Here is a 23,705-nt window from a genome sequence, read left to right on the forward strand (position 1 = left end):
GAACTCACTAATGAAAAGAAAAGCTGACCTTCACATTATTTATAGCAAGAAGTCACCCCTCTACCTTTAAGCCAGCAATTCTTTGATATGACTGATGAAGCTGCATCTCTACCAAGAAGGAGACTACTCTTCCAGAAACTGTCTTACAACATTGTTATTTCAACAAATCTTGGCTTCCCCGGTGGAATCTGCGATCTGGTCTACATTTCCCTCCATTTGCTGCTTCTCCTCAGCTGTTTGCACAGGGACTGGACGCGATGCAGTAAGACAGGGCTCAAACACTGCTCTTCAGTCTGGGATTCTCAGCAGAAAGCAGAGGTGTAGAAATAAAGGCTGTATGAGGAAAGGTGAAGGTGGGCAGCCAATTGCTTTTCCGATAAGACACTGGTTTCTACATCTCTGCTTTATCCGCTGCGATTTCACGTGGGGAAGGTTGAAAAAAATCGTTACGAACATGAAAAAGTCACCAAAAGTTGCAAATATCTAAGTCTACTGTTTCTGCATGGTATATCTAAACACTAGTTTGGTAACAACCTTGCACCAAAACACAAAGCCTAGAGAGTCTAGGGCATTCACTTGCTCTTGATAAAGCTCAAGAAAGTTAAAGAATAAAACCAAATACGACAATCCAGCAATCCTGTGCCCCTCGCTGAACAGCTCTGGTTTAACAGCCAGGGGAGGAGACCGCAAGCTCTCTCATCAGTGAACCAAGAGGTTCTAGGAGGTCCATCTGCTGGTGGGCAACCCCAAAACCGGAGGTGTTTCACTAACGAAGAGCACAATCTTTGTGGGCACCAAAAGGAGCTGCTAAGGATGGGCATGGTTATCTGTCAGATACTGTGTAATTCTCCTTCCAGTTGAATCACTGTCTGCCATGCAGTTGCAAAAAATCCTCATTAGTATTAACTAGCAAAAATATGTTCATGAGTGTATGCGCACTCTCACTCTCTCTCTGTAATTAATCCCTGGAGTAAAGCTGTTCCTTGGATCACCTCAAATATAGAAAATCAATGAGTTAGATTACAGGAAACAATTAATTATGGTTCATTGGTGTTTAGAAAGAGACACTGACACCCTGACATCCCCAGATAGCATTTGTGCCCTCTAAAGCAGCAAATCATAGAAAGTAACAAACTATGCTTTTCAAACATCAGATGACCTCAAGCTTGCTCATTCTAGCGAAATGATACTAATCAGTCAAAAAATGAATGGGACATAACCTTTTAAACATTAAAGAGACAATTAATTTATAGCACATCCGTTTACTACAACCAATTAAGCAGAAATATTTTCTTCATGTGTTAATGTAACTTCTGACAAATCGGGGAGGGGGAATGGAACAAACAACTTTGCCAAACCATTCCATTTAATTCTCATGTTAGTGGTTTCATTGATAGTCAAGTCTCTATTTTTCAGTGTCATATACAGCGCATCACCAAATTTTCCCGCCAACGCACAAAGGACTGAAAGTAAATAGGCATAAACTGGAAAGCAGCAAGCCCAGCCATTTGCAGCACCGAACCATCCAAATAGCTGCCTCTGCTGGGTGCAGCAAATATCACCTGTGGCTCTCAGTTCAACTGGAACATGCTCAACCACCTTTTTAGAAATCCCTGGGCCTAAGTTTTACATCATAGAGAAACATGACTTGAAGTGAAGCAGGACTTGGATGGTATCAGCAGAAATTATTGTCATCTCCATGCACTCTTTACCCTTTTCAAACCATTTTTGCTGGCCTACAAAGGGGACTTGCGGTTCTGTTTTCATTGCCAACCCCTGCCTAAACTGTCTCCTCCTCCACATTATCCCCTTTGCTGAATCCCTTTTGGGTTTTATTATTGTCTTTATTATTTTTATTAGTTTTATTATTGTCTACTTTGGAAAGTTTATGGCTACTTTGTCGAACCTTTAGCATCTCAGTACGGGACGATTTCACAGCTAGAGCTTTATGAAGCCATTTAGACGAGTCCCATAGACAGGACGAGACCTTGTGTTTCTTCAGCAATCCCCCTTCTCCCTGTTTGTGTGGAAACACCACTGGTGGATTTGCCTCTTGGTCTCTCATTCCCTCTTTTCTTGGAGGGACTCTAGAACAGGTTGTGAAGGCTAGAAAGCAGCAGGTCAGATTCACTAGATTATGTGAGAGCAGCGAAATGGAATACAAAAAAAAAAATGGACAAAAATTTAGCATTTAACAAGTGCTTTGGATGGGAATTAAAACGTGTGTACAAACAAGTCCAAAGAGAACAGCTCAGCTCCAAGAACAGAGCGCAGAATGTCCTATTGTAATGTTTTTGCCTAGAGAAAAAAGGTCCCCTCTATTAAAAGAGAGGTTTTCTCAAACAGTATATTCCCCATACAACCCAATTTCGCCCATTATTCATGCTACACCAGCTTGAATGTCAAGATGATGCCTGTTAACCTCTCAGTGCTGCACTGGAAGACAAGTATAAGCATTCGCCTATGAAAGCAGGTTTAACAAGGGCTCATGTGAAACGCAGCAGTAAGGGAAATCAAGAGCATGGCAGAACTTGCTACTCCCCCATGTCAAGAAACTCCCCTAAACTTGTGGCATAGTGAACTGAAAGCAGGGCTTTTGAGCCTGACTACATAGGTGTTTCACACTGAGAAGTTCCACTGAAAAAGAAAAGGAAAGGAAAAAAAAAAGCAGGTAATGGATACAGTCATGAACCCTCCACACCGTCTGAGTCTATGTCACCCCAACAGAAACAGCTTCCCTCTTGGGAAGCACAGAAAAAGTCACCATTTCATGCAGTCTTGCAGTCGTGAATGTACTAAACCAAAATACTTCCTATTAAATCCACAATGTCTGTAATTCTCTTCCATAATTCTCCCTTTTGAAATTCTCTTTCTGGAAGGAGGAAGAGGGGGAAAAGCCCTCTTCTTCTGCTGTCTCCAAGCAAGCTCCAATCTTCAGCTCCAGACATGCTTACTGTTACATGAGTGCGTCAATGGTCTCTTCAGCAGGGCAGCAAGGCTTAGTGCCTGCTTCTCTCCCAGAGGAAGAGAACGATGTACACCACTATGGCACTGACAGGAGATGGTGCTTTTAACTGAAGTAGGAACTGCCCGATTTGCATCTCTGAGGCCAGCAAACAAAAAATGGCACTGATACCCATCTGTAGGATGGGTGGTGAAAGGGTGACTCTGGTGCCGGTCTCATAGTAACCACCAGGAAAAAAGTTTCCCCAAAGTAAAAAAGGGAGTTCAATCTGCCTCCTTTTCTTGGCTTCCCTTTTAAAGAATACAAATAAGCTTCCTGAAAAACAACGGGCCTTTTGATGAGGCAATAGCTTTCCTCCGTGTTTTTGTTTGTTTGTTGAAAACACTTTGATTTCGCAGGAAGCACTAACAAATGCAACTGGGGATCAACTTAGTTAAAGAACCTTAAAAAGCAACAGGACACACATCTCCTACTTCAGCCACTAAACCGGATTGTCTCACTGGCTCGAGCAAAACTCCTGAATTATTTCCCTAACAAAAGAAAGGCGCTTTTAGGTCCTATAATCTCATTTCAAATCCTTTTACCCACTCCTTACTCTTTTTGGCCTTGAAATTGCAATCCTCTTTCAGGACTAATCTCGGGACTAATTGGTGCCAGCACTCCAGTTTTTCTTGCCGTTTCTTCCCCCTCCCTCTCGCATTGTTCAGGTGCTGAAAAGGACGGCGGGCCAGGGTTCAGCACCCCTATAATGAGCCTGTTCCTACAGAGTAACTGTTAATAATTAGCAGGAAGCATTTTGTCTTTAAATTGCACAGCATGAGCAGCAAGATTTCGCAGAGCCAAAGAATCGCTTCACTGTTGCTCAAGGAGCTCCACAAGTTTGCGGGCTATCTGCAGGCCGGGCACGCGGAGGGCCGGGCGCCATGCAGGGCACTGTGCCCGGGCCAGGCCCCGCCAGCCGGGCACGCAGAGCGGCACAGGCAGTGCTGGCTTTACCGGCGCTCCGCCAGCAGCGGGAAGGAGGAGGGAAGCGAGGGAGCGCCCTGCGCACCTCACCTCTGGCACTGCGGCAACGCCGCCACCGAGGAATGCGCCGACGTGACAGGACCGAGTTGGTGTGGTGAAAGGACAGCCTTTGTTTAAGAAATATTCCAGAATACAATTCCCTGAAGAATAATGAGCAAAGAGGAGATTTAAGAAAGCCTGCTACTTTTCAGCTAATGACTGTATTTGCAGCTAGTGCCAAAAAGGAACAATACTTCTCTTACCGAGGGACTATCAGTGTTGACCATTTCCCAGCCAGACTTGGAAGCAAAATTAATTTTTCTGTATTTGGAAACTTCAATCTAGCAAGTGCATTAAAACAAAACCACAAAAAAAAAAGCTATTTCCAATGGACGTTCATTTCCAGCAAACCTAAGGCTAACCTTGAGCTTTGATTGAGGCAAAATAAGCCAAAAGCTTCAAAAGTTTTTCAAGCTGGTAGGACTGTATCACCAAAAGTCCACATAAAGTTTTGACACTTAGATACTGTTCAGTGTCTTCTACTGTCTTGGAGCTGAAGGAAAACACAAAAAACTCCATCTGATGAGATACACATTGCTTCCATAGTACCCCCAAGGAGTGCTCTGGAGTTTAAATGCAACTGCGACTACATCCACACCCTCATTCACTACTGCACGCTTTTAGGCATCTGCAAGCAGGTATGCTATCAAGAGTACATCAGCGTTAAAAAAGGAAAAAGATACAACTCGCCTCACTCTCCTGAAAGATCAACTCTTCTTGTGGAGCATCAATAAGAGACGGGCTGTCAGGTGCCGAGACTCCTGCAGAAGTCCGCACACCAGACACAAGGTCTCACTAGATTCAGGGAATCTACTGCTAGTACAAAGAGGCAACACCAAAGGTTTCTGTATAAAAAGGCATACTCTCTGGCACGCTCAGCTGGCATCTGACTATTACAGGAGAAGAAAGCACAGTCTGTTACTGCAAGTACCCTCTAGAAATGGCGTGGGTACACAACAGCCACACAGTAAGAACTTGTCATTTATCTCTGGTCACAGAAATCGATAGCAGGTTTGAACACAGAGCTGAAATTACTGATGATTTTTCTTCGTTTGCACCATAGCTTGAGATCAGGTGGTGTCTTGGTGGCTTTTGAATTAAGATGGGTAATAAGAATGCTTAGCTCTGTGCATATTACCATCCTCTGAATGCGAGGCTCCCCCACCACACTAAAGTCACCCACAACACAACACCTCGCTGAGGGAATCGTGTTACAGAACATCAGCTGGAACTGGATGGAAATGCACTTAAAGTGCATTTAAGTTCTCCATCTCTTGAAAATGCAGTTTGCAAACCTTGTGCTCAGGATCCGTCACTTATTTCTGTTTGCCTTTGCGTCAGAAATTTCAGACAGAGGACTCTCCTCGGGTCATCCAATTCAGCTTTCTGCCAACAGAAAACTCCTTCCTACAGTCAATTTTCTAGGATTTTATTGAGTCTGCTTTTCAGCACTCTACCAGATGGATTTCAAACCATTTCCTTTAAGGGATTAATTCAGTCTAATAAGTTCATTATTTGCGCCTGGTCAGTGACCAAGGAAGGATAAGCCAGAGTCTGTGTACTTGTTTCCTCCTCACATGCTATTAAAATGGCAAGTTTTCCATCCAAGTGTCAAAGTCTGTTCGCAACAGCAATACAACAGAGCCAGAGAGACACGCCTGTGAAAACTGAGCACCTGCGTCCACAGAGGGATACTGTTAACTTGTTTACAGCATCAAAGCAACCTCCCTTTTCTACCTTGCGGTTTGAAAACTGGAAATCAGAAGACAGCAAGTGAAGATCAGTTCCTGCCGTCAGTCCCCTCTCCCCAGGTTGGAGTACCCGGGTAGCGTTTGCCCGCTTCGGTGCAGTCCAAACTCCTGTGCCAGCCCAGGCTGCTGTACTGCTATTGCATTAGAGCACAGGCCGAGAGATGCAGCAGATTGCGAACTGTGCCATGCAAATTACCCTCTCTCACCAGGCTTGTGAAGACCGAGGAATCATGAAGTTGAGGTGCAACACCTCTTTCCCCAACTGTTGCTTCACCCAGCACTGGAAAACTTTTCTATAGCATGTAAGTGACTTGAGAGCACAGGTTTGCAAGTCAGGAAACCTTTAAAGCAGGTTGGTAGCACTCACCTGCCAGAATACACCTGTGTCAACACTAAGCACGATAATGCCTCCATGCTCTTCGGTGCAGAAACTCTGCTTTGGGAGCCAGACGCAGCATAATTTTACTAGCACAGCACTGTGACATCCAACTAGCTTCAGTGAGATTATGGTTCAATGACATTTTCTATGGTAGGAATGCTTTAAGAAAGCCCTCATCCCTCCTTGACAGGTCCCAATCCCTTAAAAAAATAAACAAACAAATCACCAGGATCCCATTTACAGTGCAGTTACACAAATGTCTTCACTAGCACAACTGAGTGGGTGGTTTGCCATTGTACTAGAGCAGCAAGAGCATCTTAAAATGACTTTGCAAAGGAAAAACAAAGAAAACACAAAAAGAAGGAAAAAACCACAAAACCAAACCAAACCCCAAAACCAACCCTCTGCTGAGCAATCAGAAGGTACTGCTCCCAGGGTCCTCAGGCAGCTGGTTGAGAACTAGTCTGGAGGCTGCTGCATGCCACTGTCTTGTGTGGTATGGTTAAAGCCCAAGTATGCTTTTGTTGTCTTAGACTAGCCAAAGGGCAAACTCAGTAGCAAATCCAAACAGCTTGTGAAAAGTTTCCTCTGTTAATTTGGGGGATTTTAACTGATCAGACAGCAACTGCTAGGGGGGTTTTTAACTGTAGTGCCTGAAAGTACCACCTATGGACTGCTAGCCACTTTTCTCGGGGGCATCTCATACCCGCTGTAGTGAGCAGAGGATGGCAAATGGGCACAGAAATAGGCAAAAATGAACTTTTTTTTTTTGGCAGTGCCACTCAACACAAACTGAACTCCTAAAGCTCTTGCTCCATATCATTACAAAATACAGAGCTCATCAATACAACTTTTCCCCCTGCTTTCAAAGCAGGTTTTGATGGTAATATCCCCAGGGAGACCGAAAAAGACCAGTTCTAGCACTTCCAGCACAAATTTCCATTCTCTTTTTTCCCCCAAATCTGAGCAAGTCTATTTCTACACCTGAAGGCAAAAGCAGCAAAATATACTTAATAACCAAAAGCTCTACACTGCTTTAGCAATGTAGCTGACTATGGCTCTTAAACTATCATGGAATAAATGTGTTTGTATAAAGTCTTCCTTTTACATTATGTTATACTTGCAAGTAGCAAAATAAAAGCTGGCTACTCCAGAAGCTTTGTTTGTTATTAATTCCCTTAAGTTTAGGAAATTATTTCATTCTAATTAATTGTTTTATTTTTTTAATCTCATGAGAAAAATGGTTGTCTTCATCTTTCATATGCAAAACAGCTAATGAGAGAACAATTTTTCATATAGAGAAGGAACTCCAATTAATAGAGATCTTAAATACTTGGGGAGCTGTTATGAGCTTTGCCATTGATCAGACAGCTGCCTGGAAAAAGAGTCTTTTCAGGGAAGTTACATAATTAAAAGTAACCCAATTCCTTTTTGTTTACATTTTTTTCCTACATCTGCCAATCCAGATGAAACATAAAAATTAATGTCACCTGAATAACCCCGAATTTGCTAAATTTACATCTCTCTTTCATATACTTTTACTGGAACCTACATCCTGTACTGCCATCAGTTATGAATTCCTAGTGCTGCATGCACATTTTAAAGCATCACTATATTTTTAATAACTCAGTCTTCAGTACCTGCATTACTATGCAATTAATTTTTCCAAATTTCACATATTCTGTCTTAAAAACCACCATCACACTCACACAAGACTAAACCCCAGAATTATATACAATTCTAAACACTGAAGTTAAAGTGTCAAAAAAAGAGTCTGTTCCAAGCATCTTAGTTCTTCATACTAACCTTAGGAAGTTTTCCATCAAGCCTGTAACCACTGTTTGAACAGAATTTGTTTTGGAAGCATATATAATGCAATCCTGATAAAAATAGTTACAGAAAAAAGCAGTGAGAGGCGTAGAGCTCTGCAATATTTATATTATCCAGGCAGACAACATAGAGAACCCATGAGCGAGGTCAAAAACTGCAGTACAGGGAACAACTGGCAACAGCAGTCAGGTATATGGGGCCATAAGCAACAAATGCAAAAAAACACCAGCTGTATAAAGTTGGACACCGACTACTACCTTTGAAAAGCGCAGAATAGTAAACTACAGTTCCACAAATAAAGTCCATGTAGTACTGATTCTAATACCAAAAATACATCATACAAGCTAATGAAAAGAAAATTTAACAAGTGCACGCATGCTGCAGCAAGCCAAGAAAGAAATACATTCACATTTGTATTAGCAAGACCCATTGGCAGTGCAATCTTGGATGCTTTAAGAGCAGAGTGATGAAAAATTACTACACATAACTGAAGCATATGCATGAGCCCACAGAGTGAGTTCTGGCAATTAACAGGAGGAGATTGCCAACAAAGCAGAAATGAGTCAGGATGAAAAGAAAGGAAAGATCTTTTATAAAACTCTGATCCACGCTCGTATCTGAGATGGTCAATCTCTTCAGGCATTCCCCTTTCACAAAGGAGCAAACAATCTCAAAACACGGAGGTGGAAACCATGCTCCTTTGTAAACAGATACATGGGTGTACGTGACAATCCAACCAACTTCACCCTGAGCAGCAGAGCCAGGCTGCACCTTACCAATGCTCCTCTTCTGGTATCTGCAAGTTATTCATCAACAAAATGAACTGCTCTAATATGTTTGCTAGTCAAACTGCTTACACAAACCCACTTCAGATTAGTTGTCTCAAGCAATTCTCCTATCACTGCTGCTGTAAGTATTTACTCTTTTGTAATGGAAATAGGTCACCTGCACTAGAACAGTTCACATTTTGTTTCTAAGCACAAGAGAGAGTAGCTATCCTGGCAGCCCCGCTACCTTTTGACATAAAAAGGACACTGTATATACATACACCTGTGCACTGAAGCCCCCAGAGGTTTGCACATTTATCACTAGAACAACATACGGTCATAGGGAAAAAAAGCCTCAGACTCAAAAAGGGGAATCTTATCAAAAGTATAACAACATCAAAACCACCAAACTGGATGAAACCAACAGCCTGTTTGGTTTAGGATTTCCATGACCCCATGCCAGAGATGGAAGTTTCACAGAGAGTGGAAGGGAGGCATAGCACAGTAAATCTGTGCTTGCTACTACAACCCATGCGGACTCAAAATATTGGAGAGACTGATTCAAAACTAAAAATCCCAGGACGTCTAGTATCCTCTTCCAGATGCATTTGCATTAGCTCTGGACACGGTAGTTAAACAAAACTCCACCTTTTGGGGGACTATTGTGTAATCCTTAGCCTCAGCATTTTCCTGTGGTAGCAAGTTCCACTGACTAATTCACACTGTCTATACCTCCCTCCCCCTTTTTTTAACCAGTAGGAAAAAAAAAAAAGGCAAATGCTGCATTTTACAAACAGTTTTATAATTTAGAAACAGAACAAATGCCACCGACGAACAACCCACACATACACACTGCCTTCAGGGCCACCTGCAACAGGAAGAAAGCCAACAAGAGAGTTTCTGGAAATCTATCTAAAACACAGCCTCTTAATTCTCATTTATGTTTAGATGTACCAAAATTGCTTGACAGATTTTCTTTAAACTGTGGGGTTCCCAAAATTAAGTCAAAACATCTGTGAAAAAATACAGTACAAATAATCAAATATAGCCTTCAAAGTTTCATCATGGCTTTACTGAAAAAAACCCAAGAAGCGCAAGTCCTGAGCGCTTCTGTTTCGCAAGAGGAAAGGGGAAGGAACACTTTATCAGGCCACTGTAGCATAAAAAACACCGGACAAGCAAAAAGCTGTAGCTCTTGCCTCCTGTCTTTATACTTTGGGACAAACAGGGGAACGTGTGGGGAAGACAGTCTCCTCCCAGCTGTACAAGGCTTTGCTGAGGATGAAGATTTCTCTACTAAAGACACCCCCACCTCCTCCAAAAAAGTTTTTTTGATAAGTACTTCATTCTGATGAAACAAGCAGCTTGATTTTTCCAAGTCAAAATTCAAAACCCAAGTGTAAAAAAGTTTCAGTATGAAAGGACTCTATGCTTTTTGTTCTAAAACTTCAAATTGAGACTGTTTAAGCCCTTTCAGTTTTTATTCCTCTGAGCAATGGAAGTTGCCATGAAAGGAAACACCTCTAGCAAAATACTTTTTTCCATACAAGCCCCTGTTCTGCCAAAATGGGAGGAATATCACTTTTACATGGTAGGATCATACAATCAGAGGATGGATTCACACACATTAAAAACTGGATACAACAGAAATCCACATATCATGGTGATGAAGAGAGTTATAAAAGCCACAAAAAACATGGTCACTAATCACGACCTGCATGTGGCAACTCCAGCCCTGAGCTGAGGTTTTATGACATTGGAAGTGAAGTCATAACTGGCAATGATGGTGAGAAAAAAATAAATCACGATTCAAGCATTCAAATATTAACAAAGTTATCCCAAAACTTACTTTCTTCAAACAAACAAATTAAAAAACCTGCCTTCTCCAGAAAGCATACCAAACTATATATAGATACTATACTATCAGCATACTGTATATACACATATCTAGCTGGGATACCATACGTATCCCAGAAAAAGTGTGTTGGCTAATAGAGATTCAAAAAGACTTAACTCATTGAAACTTGTTTCAAGCTTTTTATCTGAGAATAAATATTTACTAAAGAAATAGCTTTCAAGGGGAACTGCCTTTCACTTTAAGATTTAGGGCCGCTGGCACTGCAATATGGTAGTGGAAAAGCTCTACAGGTTTAGCGCTTTTTAAAAAATCATTTGCAGAAAGACTGATTGATACTTTGAGAAATACTGGGCCAGATACACAGGCAGAGATTACACAGACACCTAACACCGGTATGAAATGCAACTGCACTTTTCTTTTAACTATATGTATAAAATAATTGGAAACACTACTGTGACAAGCCTCCCGTAGTACACAGGTGCCCCCTATGACTGGGAGATAAGGAAGCCAGAGAGGATTTTGTCCAGGACAAAGACCAGCTGGTCTGTGAGGTCTTAAGGTCAGTCCACCTTCCCCTGAAGCTCAAGATCTCCCAACCCGCTGCCAGCTGGCCCAGAGCCCAGGCTGAGGGTCCATCGTCTAGTTCAGTTTTTTACCTCTGACGGGTAACCCAAGGCCAGATGGGCTACCTCAATCACCTGGACCCCACGTTGTCAGGATTCGCCACAGCCACATGACGAGCAACAACGAAACGGGACCCTCTTATGTTCTGCTTCTCACTAACATTGTGCAGAGAAAAGAGGAATTGATTCTTACTGGCCATGCTCATCTCCCAGGATATTTCTCTATGGAAAACCAGGCTTTTGTATGGTACAGTTCTCACCTTCTGTTATGACCTGGGGAGAAGCCGGGTCACTTGCAGCCAGTTCCTCCAGCTCTTAGACTCAAGTGGGCTGTCCCAACACGATGAGAGGCTGCCAAGCAGGTCTATGTGGCATCTTTCCTTAGCCAAGGCCATTGAACCCATGGGCAGAACTGACATTCTCAGAAGGATATTACATACGGAGCAAACTGGTTACACAAATATTGGGAGTTTCACATAAACTGGTCACATAAACTGCAACAGCTCCATCACACTTTAAACATCTTGTCTATTCCCCAATATACATTCAAATGTCATGTAAAAGGATGAAAGGTCCATGCAGGTTTTTAAGACAGCTGAAATTCTTGGAAACAGTCAATGAACCTTACTTTGAGTTTAAGCAAGTATTAAATAAATAATGAAGAGCTGAACTGCAGAAGGCCTTAAAATCACAAGAGTAACTGTTACAGAAAAGCCACCCCTTCCCTACTGTTTGAAAAATTCTGAAATTATAACTTTTTTTTTACTCATAGAAAGTTTATTACTATTAATATGACATTAGAAACTGTTCTAAGAATGTCAGTCTTACAACAGAAATGCAAATAAGGTGACTTTCCCTATAAATCTTTCTTACTAAAGAAATCAAAGGAAAGAAGTCCAATAACTAATAGAGAAGTGAAGAATCTAAAAGAAAAAAAAAAAGAATAATTAAAAATAAAGGTAAAAATTTAACTTGAGTTCCAGAAATAAAAAAACCTTTTCTGAATCCAACAGCAGCAAGATGTGAGACATCATGATACTATTTCTGGTTTCCCAAGCTTCATGAGTCTATGTTTTCAAATGCAGAAGTCAGATGACTTCCACTGCTGTAATACCGTATGATTAACAAACGTGATGCACATGTTAGCGACTGCTCATCACACAAACACTTGTTCCCAAGTCCTAATTTTCAAGTGCTAAAATTTCAGTGAACTGTTATTGAATTGCATTACACAGGCTTCCCCATCCACGCAACTGCTGCAGTTGTAATGGTGATGCAACGGCTATTAATGGGACAAAGGCTGAGATGGACTGAACACTGCCAAGTAACCAAAGGAGAGGTGTGCCCCATGCTCTCTGCCTTTTGCTATACCATACAGCCCGTGCACCGCGCAATGCATGCCCTAACTGTACAAGAGCACACCCGGGGGACAGCGAAGAAGAGGGATGGGGAGCTGCAGAAGACCATCTCGGAAGCACAGCACCCACGTGCTTCCAAGTTTCTGCAGTCAACAATTCACAGCTCTATCAATGAGGCTACTGTAACAATTTTCATAGGGAAATACCTACTGCTAGAGAGGGATTTACAAACTAACAAAATTTTCAAAACACATCCCTAGACTTTCCTTTTCCCATGAACTGAAGTGGAAATATCTATGGTACCATTCCAAGCTATGTTTGGAATAAGGTTATATTTATCTACACAAGGCGGGGGAGCCTAAAAATCCAAGTAACTGGGAAGACTGTTCAACAAATGAGGCTATGAATAATAACAACGTAAAGCAAGGAGCTGGTGTTTCCCTGGCATCTAGAGAAACATGACATAAGGATGCTGCTTTACAATTCTTTACCAAAGGTCTGCAAACACACAGCCAAAACAAAGACTCAACCAAATCTTGATGTATTTGGCAAATGGGACACAAGACATTTGTGCTATTTTGGGGTATGGATGAGAAAGAATTGAAAACATCTCAGCTGAGAAGGCTCAGAAGCATTTCTCTAATTTTGAGAGGAATGAAGACATGATTAGAGGGTTATTTGTATTTCCACCAGCCGTTCCTGCTGAGCACAAGGGTGCTGCAGAAAGGATGCATGAAACCGTTGCGTGAAAGAGGGCAGACTCGGACTTTCTGCTCTTCTTTTTCTGCCCAGGATCTGCTGCCACCTTTCCCAATTTATCTCCCTCCCCTCCACCTCCCTCATACTGTAATGTACAAGAAAATTCCCTTCAAAAGGTAACAGTTGATCTGTTTTGTTTTCTGAAACTATGCTCAATGGAATACTTCCCGTATCACAGAAATCTACTGGCTAGAGAGCTGATAAGAATATGTTAGAAAACAAGTCCTGGATTGGCAAATCCTCAAACATTTACACACTGATAGCATTACAAACATCCACTCAAGCAAAAGTTCTTTTTTCTTTGCTATTCCTACCTGGCATCAAGCAGAACCGATGTTCTCTAGCTTGCCAGAAAACAGAAATAAAGCAGCATAATCCCAAAGTATTGATGCTCTTCAAATCAAGACATGTTATGGTGTCAGAGGGCACAATTTGGAAGAACTTGTGTTCTCTGTAATCTCTGAACTACAAAAACAGCAAAACAAAATTCCCCAAAGACTCTGCCTTAACACCACACCAAGAGAAGAAAACTCATTCTGACTATATCCAGGAAGTAAAATATCTAGAATGATCTTGATAAAGGGGTTGTAACATGCACAGAAATTATTATTAGACTGCTCCGTGGTCAGCTTCATTTCCTACCAAAAGCAAAAACAAGAATACAGAACTAAATCCGTGTTTCCAGACTGCAAAGGACAACCAATTAATTTCTTTTCTAAGTCCCTTCTTGCAGGGAGACACCCTGCAGTGTGATCTTTCAGTGCTTCAAAGTTTTCAGTGAATGGGAAAAGGTTGTTTCACCACCTTCACCAAATGGCCAGAGAAGATAATTTCTGATCTCAACTTATAAAGTGTACGGATAAAAAGAGTACTTATACATTGTCCAAAACGATAACCTACAACATATTGACTTTGATGCATGTTTAGCTTCAATAAACAACTGCGAAAGGGTGAAGCTTGTGGCAATAAAGCCAAAACCTGCAAATATTCGAAAGAGTTGTTCCAGTAACAGCAGTTTCCTAAGTGGCCGATCTACAACAGCCATCCTTGGCGGGGAACACTTGTCTGTTTCGCATCCGTGTAACAGCTTCCAAGTTCCCCATCCTGAGCAGGCTGTATGCAAACTGCGTACGGACAGCACGCGGCAGTGACTGCTCGAGGAGTTTTTGCTGCAGCAGCATGCAGGAGGTGCGGGGGGACTGGGAGGCGCGGGCGCAGCAAAGGCCCCGCACGGGCGCTGCCAGGGGAGCTCTCGTGGCACAGCTGCCCCTTGCCCTCCTCACGGCGTGGTGGGAGGACTTGTACTGGTGAGATGGAAGCAGAAAGCTAGGACTAAGAGTGGTAAGGCTGTGTGTTTTCAGTCTCAAAATAGGTAAATGCAATTTTTTTCTAGTTCAAATCCAAATGTAAACATGCCCAGGCCACCTCTCCTGCTGTTTACCACAGGGCTTGCAGTGATGGCAGGTCCTGGCGGCTAAAGCTTTCTTCCTCAAATCCAAGTTTCACAAATTTTTCATCATGTCTCTATTAACAAATTTCAAAAGTTAGACAGGGGTTCATAACCACAAAGTCCCCTTGTCTTATTCTCTACCTTGTGGTAGGGAGTAAGGAAAAACATTTTTATCAGAAACAGGTATCAAAAGACAAGACACTGGAGAAGTGATGAACGTTTAAGGAGCTCATAGCATTTTTAGGGAAGCCACCAGCAGCAGAAGGAAGTAGTGATAAGAGACACTAAATTTGATAAAACAGAAGCCACTCCAAATTTTTCAAATCCTGGACTCGTAAAGTTCATAAAACATTTGGTCACTCACGTACCTCCAGGCCCTCTGTGATCCATTGGCCTACCCCTGTACCATACACTTCAACAAGGGAAGGGGAAAGGAAAACCAGATCACGAAGCCACCCTCATTTAAATGAAATACTGTTCTGGAAAGTGACTCTACACAAGAAGCAGAGGTGGTTTTCTGCTGACTTCTGGCAGAGCCTGGTCCCTCCCAGCCACCGAGGCTGCAGCACCAGCCAGGAGCCCAGCAGTGCAGCGGGGCGGCTCTGCAGCACCCGCTCTGCCAACAACCGGCGGGCACCACGCACACCGACTGCGGGTCGACCCTGCTCTCCAACAACTGACATCGTGCTGCAGTTGAGTTTTTGCTACATGCTTTCCTGTCGGTTCCAGCCCTGCCAGGCTCAAGCCCTCTCTACAGAGGGCAGCCCGGCCGAAATGCAGTGACGCCCACCAGGAGAGGCAGAGTATTTTTCGATTGAAGTGCTTTGAAGTGCGTGGAAGAACTCCGTGTCCAAAGCCAAGCACAAATCTAGTTCGGGACTAAGTGGCGTCTCAACCCTTCCTAAGGCAGAACATACCAACCAAGCTCACCCAAGGAGCTGTTTCAATAGGAGGGAGCAATCCAACAGGGAACCCAACGAAGCCTTTATGAACAGGCAGGCCGAGGCAATGGAAGGAAGAAACTACTCTTCAGTTTCTGTCTCGGGCACGTTTGCAATTTCATCAGTTATACGGCAGCTTAGGACAGATGTGTCAACATTTGCCACTGGCTTAACAAACTACAATTAGCAAATTACACCGGAAAAATGAAAAGCAGTGGAAAAATGTTCCACACGTCTGTAAAGGGATATAGCCAACACTCCCAGGTCACCCAAATCTTCAAAAATTTCTTAGGCATCTGTGAAACTAATAATTCCTATTATTTTACATTACATTTCCTGGTAGTATTTCTCCTTCTACTGCTGAAAACAATTAAGAACTAGCCTGATGTAACACATTCAGAGGAAAGAAAAAACCCATTTTGAGATCTCCTCAAAGCACTATCAGAAGAGAAAATTTCACCTACAGTTCAGCTGGAGTCAGAAAACTGGAAATAAAACATATAGATGAAGTATCAGGGCACTGACATAGTAACAAAGTTTATGTCTATAAATATATTTCAAGGTTGCTATTGACAACACAATTGTAAATATTTAAAAAGAAACACATTAGACTAAAGCACCAATTTTTCCACACCAAGGAAAGTTTTTTTTCTTTATAATGCTGTGTATCGGTATTAGTTCACCCTTGAAATTCATTGTAAATTATGTAATATATGCTTCAATCAGAAGAACTACATAAAAATCCTCCCCCCCCTTTTTTTTTTGGTTTGGCATGAGTTTAGGTTTTTTAAGAATACACATCCAATCCAATTAAAATTAAATCATTTGCATTGCTATATTCTTTTTCTTAAAGCTTACAGATAATCTTCTTCACCCTGAATTGCAGTAGCAATTCAGACAACTGTAGTCTGAAATTCCTTCTTATGTACAGACACTGCAAGGTTGCTTTTTCCCCCAAAACTATGGTCTTCTACACATGGAGCCCAACGTAATCCAAACTTCCTGGTTCGAGTTATATGTCTAATCTCAAACGATACTAGTATAACACTGACTCAGCCATCCAAATGTGTGGGTTCACATCGTAAAACTCCTTCATAAAAGGTCCTCCCTGTTATGTTTATGCAGGAAGCTATAGTGAAGTTGTAAAGTGGAATTATCTGATGTAATTAACTCAGCTCAGAAAAAGACAATTTGTCTGTTCAGTGATCATCTTGCTTGGGATATTTTTACAATACATTCCTCCACTCTGTGCTCAATTCACCCCTAAGCTGCTTATGCAGATACTAAACAGAACATGTGATTCATTTGTGTATCCTTATTCTTTTAAAACATCTGATGAAGACAAGCAATAGGTCAGTTTGCCCCTGTGGAATCACACCAACTGATCCTTATAAATCTTGTAATTCCTCCAACTAATCCCGTTCCTAGAGGCAGGAGTAATATTGGCGAATGATCTGGTTCCAGACATATTTCATTAATATCAGGTGACATAGTTTCTCTTAGTTGTGGGCTTCAGTTATCTAAGACGGATGGACAGCAAAACCTCTGCCACCCAAGGATTTTTTCTAGACATATTATCTTCACCATCAGAAAATTTTCCTTTGGAATTTGTTACTATGACGATGCATTGCTCTGGAGATCTGACGACGGCAGAGTAGATTTACATTTTCTGCCTGTTACCGAAGTCTTTGTACACATGAGAAAGCAATCACGTACATATGGGATTACCATTTTTCCAAACGCACAGGGTATGTTCAACTCCTTGTGAATGTATCAGAAATATATTAGAAAAAATTATTTCGCCACATAACTGCCAATGCATATTTAAATTAATTCAACAGTCACTGATGGTCTAGACCAGCCTTGTGTTGATGTTTCAGCAGTCATTAGCAGATGAATAAATAAATATTTTAGAAGACCATGGGAAGACCCAGTTTTATTTGACAGTGGAACTGCTGAAAGACATCCAGCTAAAAATAACAGTGAGACCACAATTTCTCCATACAAAACCCGTCTTCCTTTGGGCCTCTATTTGCGAGGCTTTTGCTCCTGCAGCCACGCAAGCTCTTTGTTTTATGATGCAGTCATTACAAGGAAGACTCGAAAGCGCTTGGCAGTACAAGCAGTATAGCAGCAGCTCTGCCATCCCACGGTTTCCAAGGAGAGGAAGTTTCCCTTTCAGTTTTGGGACTCGCTTGCAGGTGTTTCGGTAGCACCTTCCCTCCCCCTCGCTCAGAAGACAGCTTTGCCATTTGCCCAGCTACATCCGAGCAGCGGCGAAAGCAGGCAGTCTTTCAAAACAATTTCGTAAATCCCATGCTGTTTGGCACGTGCCAGTACACCTCTCCTCTCCCACACATGAAAACAGGCTACGAGGTTCTGGCCACCCACCCCATGAGACGAGGGCAGCACGACTTTTGCCCGAGGTCTGCAGCTCTGCAGGCATCCTTTGGCAGCCTGGATGGGAGCAGCGAGGATGGGAGACCAGCGGGCACGCGGACGTGCAGGATGCAGGGCAGCCGCCCCGGGTCAGGCTCCCCGACGCCCAGCACCCGGCCGGGGCGTCTCTAGGGGCTCGTCCCTGCAAGGACAGCTCGCACCAGCGCTGCTGCATCGCTTCCGTCAACCTAACCGGGAAAAGCTATCTGTGAGCTCCTGCAGGCAACATCTGCCAGCAAGTTGCACAGTGGTTCTGGCGAACCTGACCCATTAAGTCAACAGTCACCTCAAGCATAAAAAAAATTGGAGATCCTCCTGCTTTCAACGTGTTTGCTGGATTTTTTTGCTCATGGGGATTAGAAGGGACCAAAATCCCTCCATTTCTATGTCAGATGTGCATTACACTTTTACTTCATATGAGAATCTCTGAATAAATCTATAGGGGCATAATTAAAATACTCTTTAAAAGGCAACAGAGATGATAAAGCGAGGCTCTGGAAACAAGCCTTGTTCAAACACACAAATTACGATTTTCATGCCTTTATTCAAATTATTTTTCTGTCCTTCTGCAAAGCACAGTAGCGGTGGGATCGCTGGGAGCAGGGGAAACACAGAATTGAAAAAATCCCTTCTCAAGGTGGTACTACGGAAAAGATTTTTCTCGAGCTCCACGTGAAACACGGGACAGAGCGGCCCACGCTGCAGCTGTACGGCTGCTGCTGCGCTGCTTCGGGAAACCCGAACTCCTGTCACCTCCGGCTGCCCCCAAGCCAGCCGCCCATGCCAAGGCAGGGACAAACACGCCCGCGCCTGCGGGTCTCCCGACCTCCGCGCCGCGCAAGGCCTGCGCACGATCCCGGTGCTCAAAGAACTTCGGGAGCGGCCGCCGTGGCTGCGCAGGATTACCCGTTACCACGGCAACGGCGCGCGGCCGAGCCCCAACGGCCGGCCCTTTCGCCAGGCCGCGCCGCGCCGCCCCGTGATGCAACGGCACCTGTCCGGGCTACGCGTTGCCAGGGAGACGCCCGCGTTGCTGTGGCGACCATCACGCTCATCGGGCGGCAAGGGCGGGCGGCGGCGGCCTCTCCCGCGCCAGCCCCGCGGCCCCGGCCCCGCCCTCGCCGCCCGCCCCACCACGCCTCAACACAAACGCTGAAACTGCTCCGGGAAAAAACCAACCCAGAAACCCGCCAAGCCCCCGGCCAGCCATCACAGTCACTGCTCGGTCCCGGTGATGCTGCTGAGCCCTGCCTCGGCCCGTTAAAGACACCTTCCTGATTTTGTGGGGAGCGGTACAGCGCTGGCCGTGAGCGGCATTTCTGACCCAGCTGTAACGCACTGCCACATTGGGAAAAAGTGAAGAAAACAATTTCCATACTAGCAGTGAGGAGAAAGCGGTTGTGTCAAACCCGGTGTTTGCTTCCCCGCTTGGCGGATGGCAGCCGTAGGTTCTCTCTTCCTTCGCTAACATTAGTCATAAGCAACGGCCAGATCAAAACCAAAACACAAAACAAATGAAAAAAACCCGCCCCACGCCTATTTGACTGAACCAAGGCAGAGAAATGGCCACCGCTCTGCCCCGCGCCCCTCTGGGATAACCTCGCGGGCAGGCACTTGCGCAGGGAGCGCGTAGCTACAACAAAGGCCCTGGGAGTCCCCTGGGCGCAGGGCTCGCCTGGAGACCTGACGGTTGCGCAGGCAACACAGGCCCCGTGGCACGCTCGGGGAAAAAAACGAGCCCGTCTCCTCCGAGCGAGGGTACTGTGCTTTCACCTACTGCAGCGGGGATAAGAGGACACTTCAGAGCTCTCCGTTTGCTTATATGCATTTTAATTGCAGGCGTTCTTTTGCCAAAAGGCTCTGTGGCTCTGGCGGGAGCAGGACTGCAAGCTCCGCTCGGGGGACTCGCTGCCACCACGCAGGGGGACAGGCAGGTAAGGCGTCCCGGACACACACTGAGCAAGGCCAGGCTGCTGGCAGCACTCCTGGGCTGGCTTCGCTAGCACGTTTCCAAACTGCATCACTTAATTACATTTAACGTCTTACCCAAGATTCATACGCAACACTGGATGAAAACATTTAGAGTTGTAAAATGCATCTAGTTCTTACCTTTGATATGCCTGAGGAGATGTGGGAGGTGTATTGAACACATGCGAATATGGGTGATAGGGTGTCTTTTTCAAAGCCTGAATAAGATTTTGTCTATATTCTGGGTCTATACACCACAAGGACCCCTTTCCAATACTCTGCAAAGAAAAAAGAATTAAAAAAAAAATCAAATATTTGATCTAATGGCATAGCCTTATTTATTTAGCAGTATTTGTTAGGAAAAGCAGTGGGTCTGGGTTTTTTGTCTGACAGAAGTGAACATAGTTTGCTTGCCAGAGATTATTGCTGTATTAATAACATATTGCAACTGTATGATTTAAATCACACTTCTGCGGGAAAAAAAGTAAGAACGAATGTTTGGTTGCTTGTGTGTCCCGTCCCGTCCCCCCCGGCTCTTGTTACTAGTTAATATGATTTAATACTATCTGGCAATTTCCCCATCACACCATACTGGAAAAATAAGAAGCTCCAGTTACCGTTAAATGGAAACTTTGAAGACAAGTAGATTCTTTTTGAAAGTTATTTTCTTTTCCTTTTGCTGTTACACTAACAAGAAACAGGGCTAAAAAGGAGGGGTTTCAACACCCTAGCAACTGTTTTAAAAATAAAAGGACTTAATCCTTCAACCACATGACATCAGTGCCATTATACTACAAGAGGAAATTAATCATCTTTTCTCCCCGAAGGGGGAAAAAAATATCCAAAACCCCCAAAACAACAACAACAAAAAGCCCACAGTATAATCAGAGTTTAAACCATTTAAGGGTATTGTGAAATTGTGATCCGTTAAAACAACAGTTACTGTAATTACCCTTTCTGGACACACAGAGCAACTCAAGCAGTCAATCTGTAATGCAAAGACTACACTAAAATTCAGTATTTATTCTGCAGTTAAGAGCAGTGAAATTTCAGTTCTTGTCTCAATCCCATCAGAGGTCAGGGTGCAGGTATTTTGAATTGTTTTGTGTGAGTTCTCAAACAAACAGAAAAACAACTTTCCCTCGGCTCCACTATGAAAGCATACAAAATGATAGCTCAGGAGCAGCCTTCGTCTGCTTGAGCATACGTGAAAACAAATACCAATACTAATTATTGACTGAATTCCACTGGCAGGCTTTCAAAGCATTACGGTAAGATTTTTGGTAAACGTTGACATCTTCTGGAACAGGCTGGGGAGGCTGTGCTACCGCCTCTAGCTGCTTTCTAACCCAGGACCATCCCTTTTCTCAGCTCCAACTTCTATCAGAGGAGCAAGGCTCTCAGCTTCATGTGTAGAAGAACAAACACACAAACACACAAAAAAACACACCAGAAGTGGGATATTATTTTCTAAAGCCACAAGGGAGACCAAAACCAGACACTTGTTTCCTTTAGAAAATTTGCAATCTTTGTGGAGCCCTACCAACTCCTAAGCGTTCCTCCGCCTCACAAGCGGCTTTAGGATACACAGTGCAACATTGCAAAGCGTTTACAGACCTCCTTCCAAGCTTACAGACAGCAAATCTGCACTAAATTCTCCCCCAAAAAATTAGAAAACTGAAAAAGAAAAATATTCCCCAATGTCACTGGATGGCTGTGTGGGAGCATCGAGCAAGTTCACAGCACCGCGTGGGACTTGGCTTGAAAGAAAAGGAGAGGGGCTAGCACAACCCGCAGGAGCCGCATCTGCTTTTTTTTTTCAGGAACAAGCACATCTGCTGGAGAGGATGAAGAAGGAACCATCTTTAGCACGCTGCTCTGGTGGAACCGGGGACATGGGGTCAAGCCTCTTCAGGATGGCAGGGTTCAAGCCTTTCTCTCCCCTTGCTTCCCAAGGACACCCTACCAGAAGGCCACTGAACAGTCTAAGGGGAGACACCCTCCAGCTCTCGAGGTGAAGGCCCTTGCATGGCCTCGAGGTGGGGCCCTTGCATGGCCAAAAAGCCCAAGATTCAAGGGGCTAGAGAGAGAGAGCAAGCAAGACTCTTGGGCTTTCGTCTTGGTAAGGCACTACAGCAGATGACCAAAAGATCCACTGCTGGTGTCAGTGGTGGAAGCTGTGCACCACACATCTCAAGCCAGTTTGCAAAAAGGAGACTGTTATGTTTAGCCCTCTTTTAAACATGGGACAATGAGCCAGAGACTTGACATGCTAAGCCTAATAAGTGACTTTTTAGGCAAAGGACAGAGTCAAAAATAGAATCCAAACCTCTGAAATTCCACTTCCATGCTCCATCCAAGAGCCAAAGCAAGAAGAACATAAAATTTCCTTTTAAGCAAGCAACGTGCAAAACTAGGAACGTTTTTCAGGAGAAAACCTCTGCTGGATTCCTTACTCCTTACAGCATGGGATAACCTTAAAAAAACCCCATACACTTAAATACCATCTACCTTATTTGTACTTGCTGGAACACAAGATATTGTTTCCAAACTTCTCTGTTTTTTCATTTACTTCCAAGACAGACTTTTCATCTACCTGGAAGAGATTACCCCCCAAAACCCACTGGAGTTAGTTCAAGTCGAGGGCCTTACAAGATGAAGTCACTACTGAAGAGTAACTTCAAAACCTTTCATTACTGTTAAGCTAAATTTGTTTGGCTTGCCCATATTCTTGCAAAAGCCAAAAATAATCTCACTGAAAAACAGAAACTCTCACACAAAAAGTATTGAGAAGAATTATACTCCTTGTTAAAAGAAACACTGGGAAGGCAGATTTGCTATATTTTCACTGCAACTGAGCTGACTTATAATTTAGCAGCAAAAACGAATGCAATTTAAGGCAAAGCTCTCCAACCATGCAAAGTTCCTTTTTTAAGATAGTTACTTTTGTTTTTCCACAATCACACAAGAGAGCAGAAATAAAAAGAAAACTGAAGTGTCATCCGGTTAAGAATCCTTCTTGACTGTCGGAGGTGTGAAGAGCTTCGTTAACTGTCTGTTTAGATGTGTCATGAGTCTTCCCATACACAGAGCAATCACGGGAAAGGAAATCATTGGAACTCAGACCCACCGGTTAGTGATTAATTTCCATCTTATGACACTTGGCGTGCTGCTTCACTACCTCCTCCAAGCCAAAAGTCAATAGTGGCTCCAATCAAAAACCAGCAAGGAAGGGGAAAAAAAAAAAATCCCTGGATTACATTTGTCTCCCAGGCAACAAGTGAATGAGGAGTGGATAACAGCCCCCGATCACCTCGGCATTGGAGCGCTTTCAGACCTCCCGACACGCAGCCACCTCCCTCCCTCACTCCTGCCCATCACAGGTTACTGCTTCTGCATCCGTGTTTAAGGTTATTAAAGAAAGCGGGAGCGTTACTACAAGTCCCCTTCACCTTGTCCAAGAGTAGACTATAGTTGCAGGTAAGCTGTTTCAGAGGTACTAATGGGGAGAGAAAGCAACACGTAGAAGTTACCCCGTAAAAGTTTATGACT

At 43.6% G+C, this 23,705-nt stretch overlaps 1 protein-coding gene across 5 annotated transcripts in view; it reads right to left on the bottom strand.

Annotated features, from left to right (window-relative positions):
• FOXN3 (forkhead box N3) overlaps window positions 1-23,705 on the bottom strand; it is a 214,338-nt gene that overhangs the window by 88,808 nt on the left and 101,825 nt on the right. For all 5 annotated transcript variants that reach the window (XM_072866187.1, XM_072866189.1, XM_072866186.1 and 2 more), the window contains exon 3: window positions 20,295-20,431. In XM_072866187.1, coding sequence (XP_072722288.1) covers window positions 20,295-20,431 — 137 coding nt within the window. The remainder of the gene's footprint in view (window positions 1-20,294; window positions 20,432-23,705) is intronic.

This window comes from Ciconia boyciana, chromosome 6 (genome assembly GCF_034638445.1).
Source record: "Ciconia boyciana chromosome 6, ASM3463844v1, whole genome shotgun sequence".
NCBI classification, from domain to species: Eukaryota; Metazoa; Chordata; class Aves; order Ciconiiformes; family Ciconiidae; genus Ciconia; species Ciconia boyciana.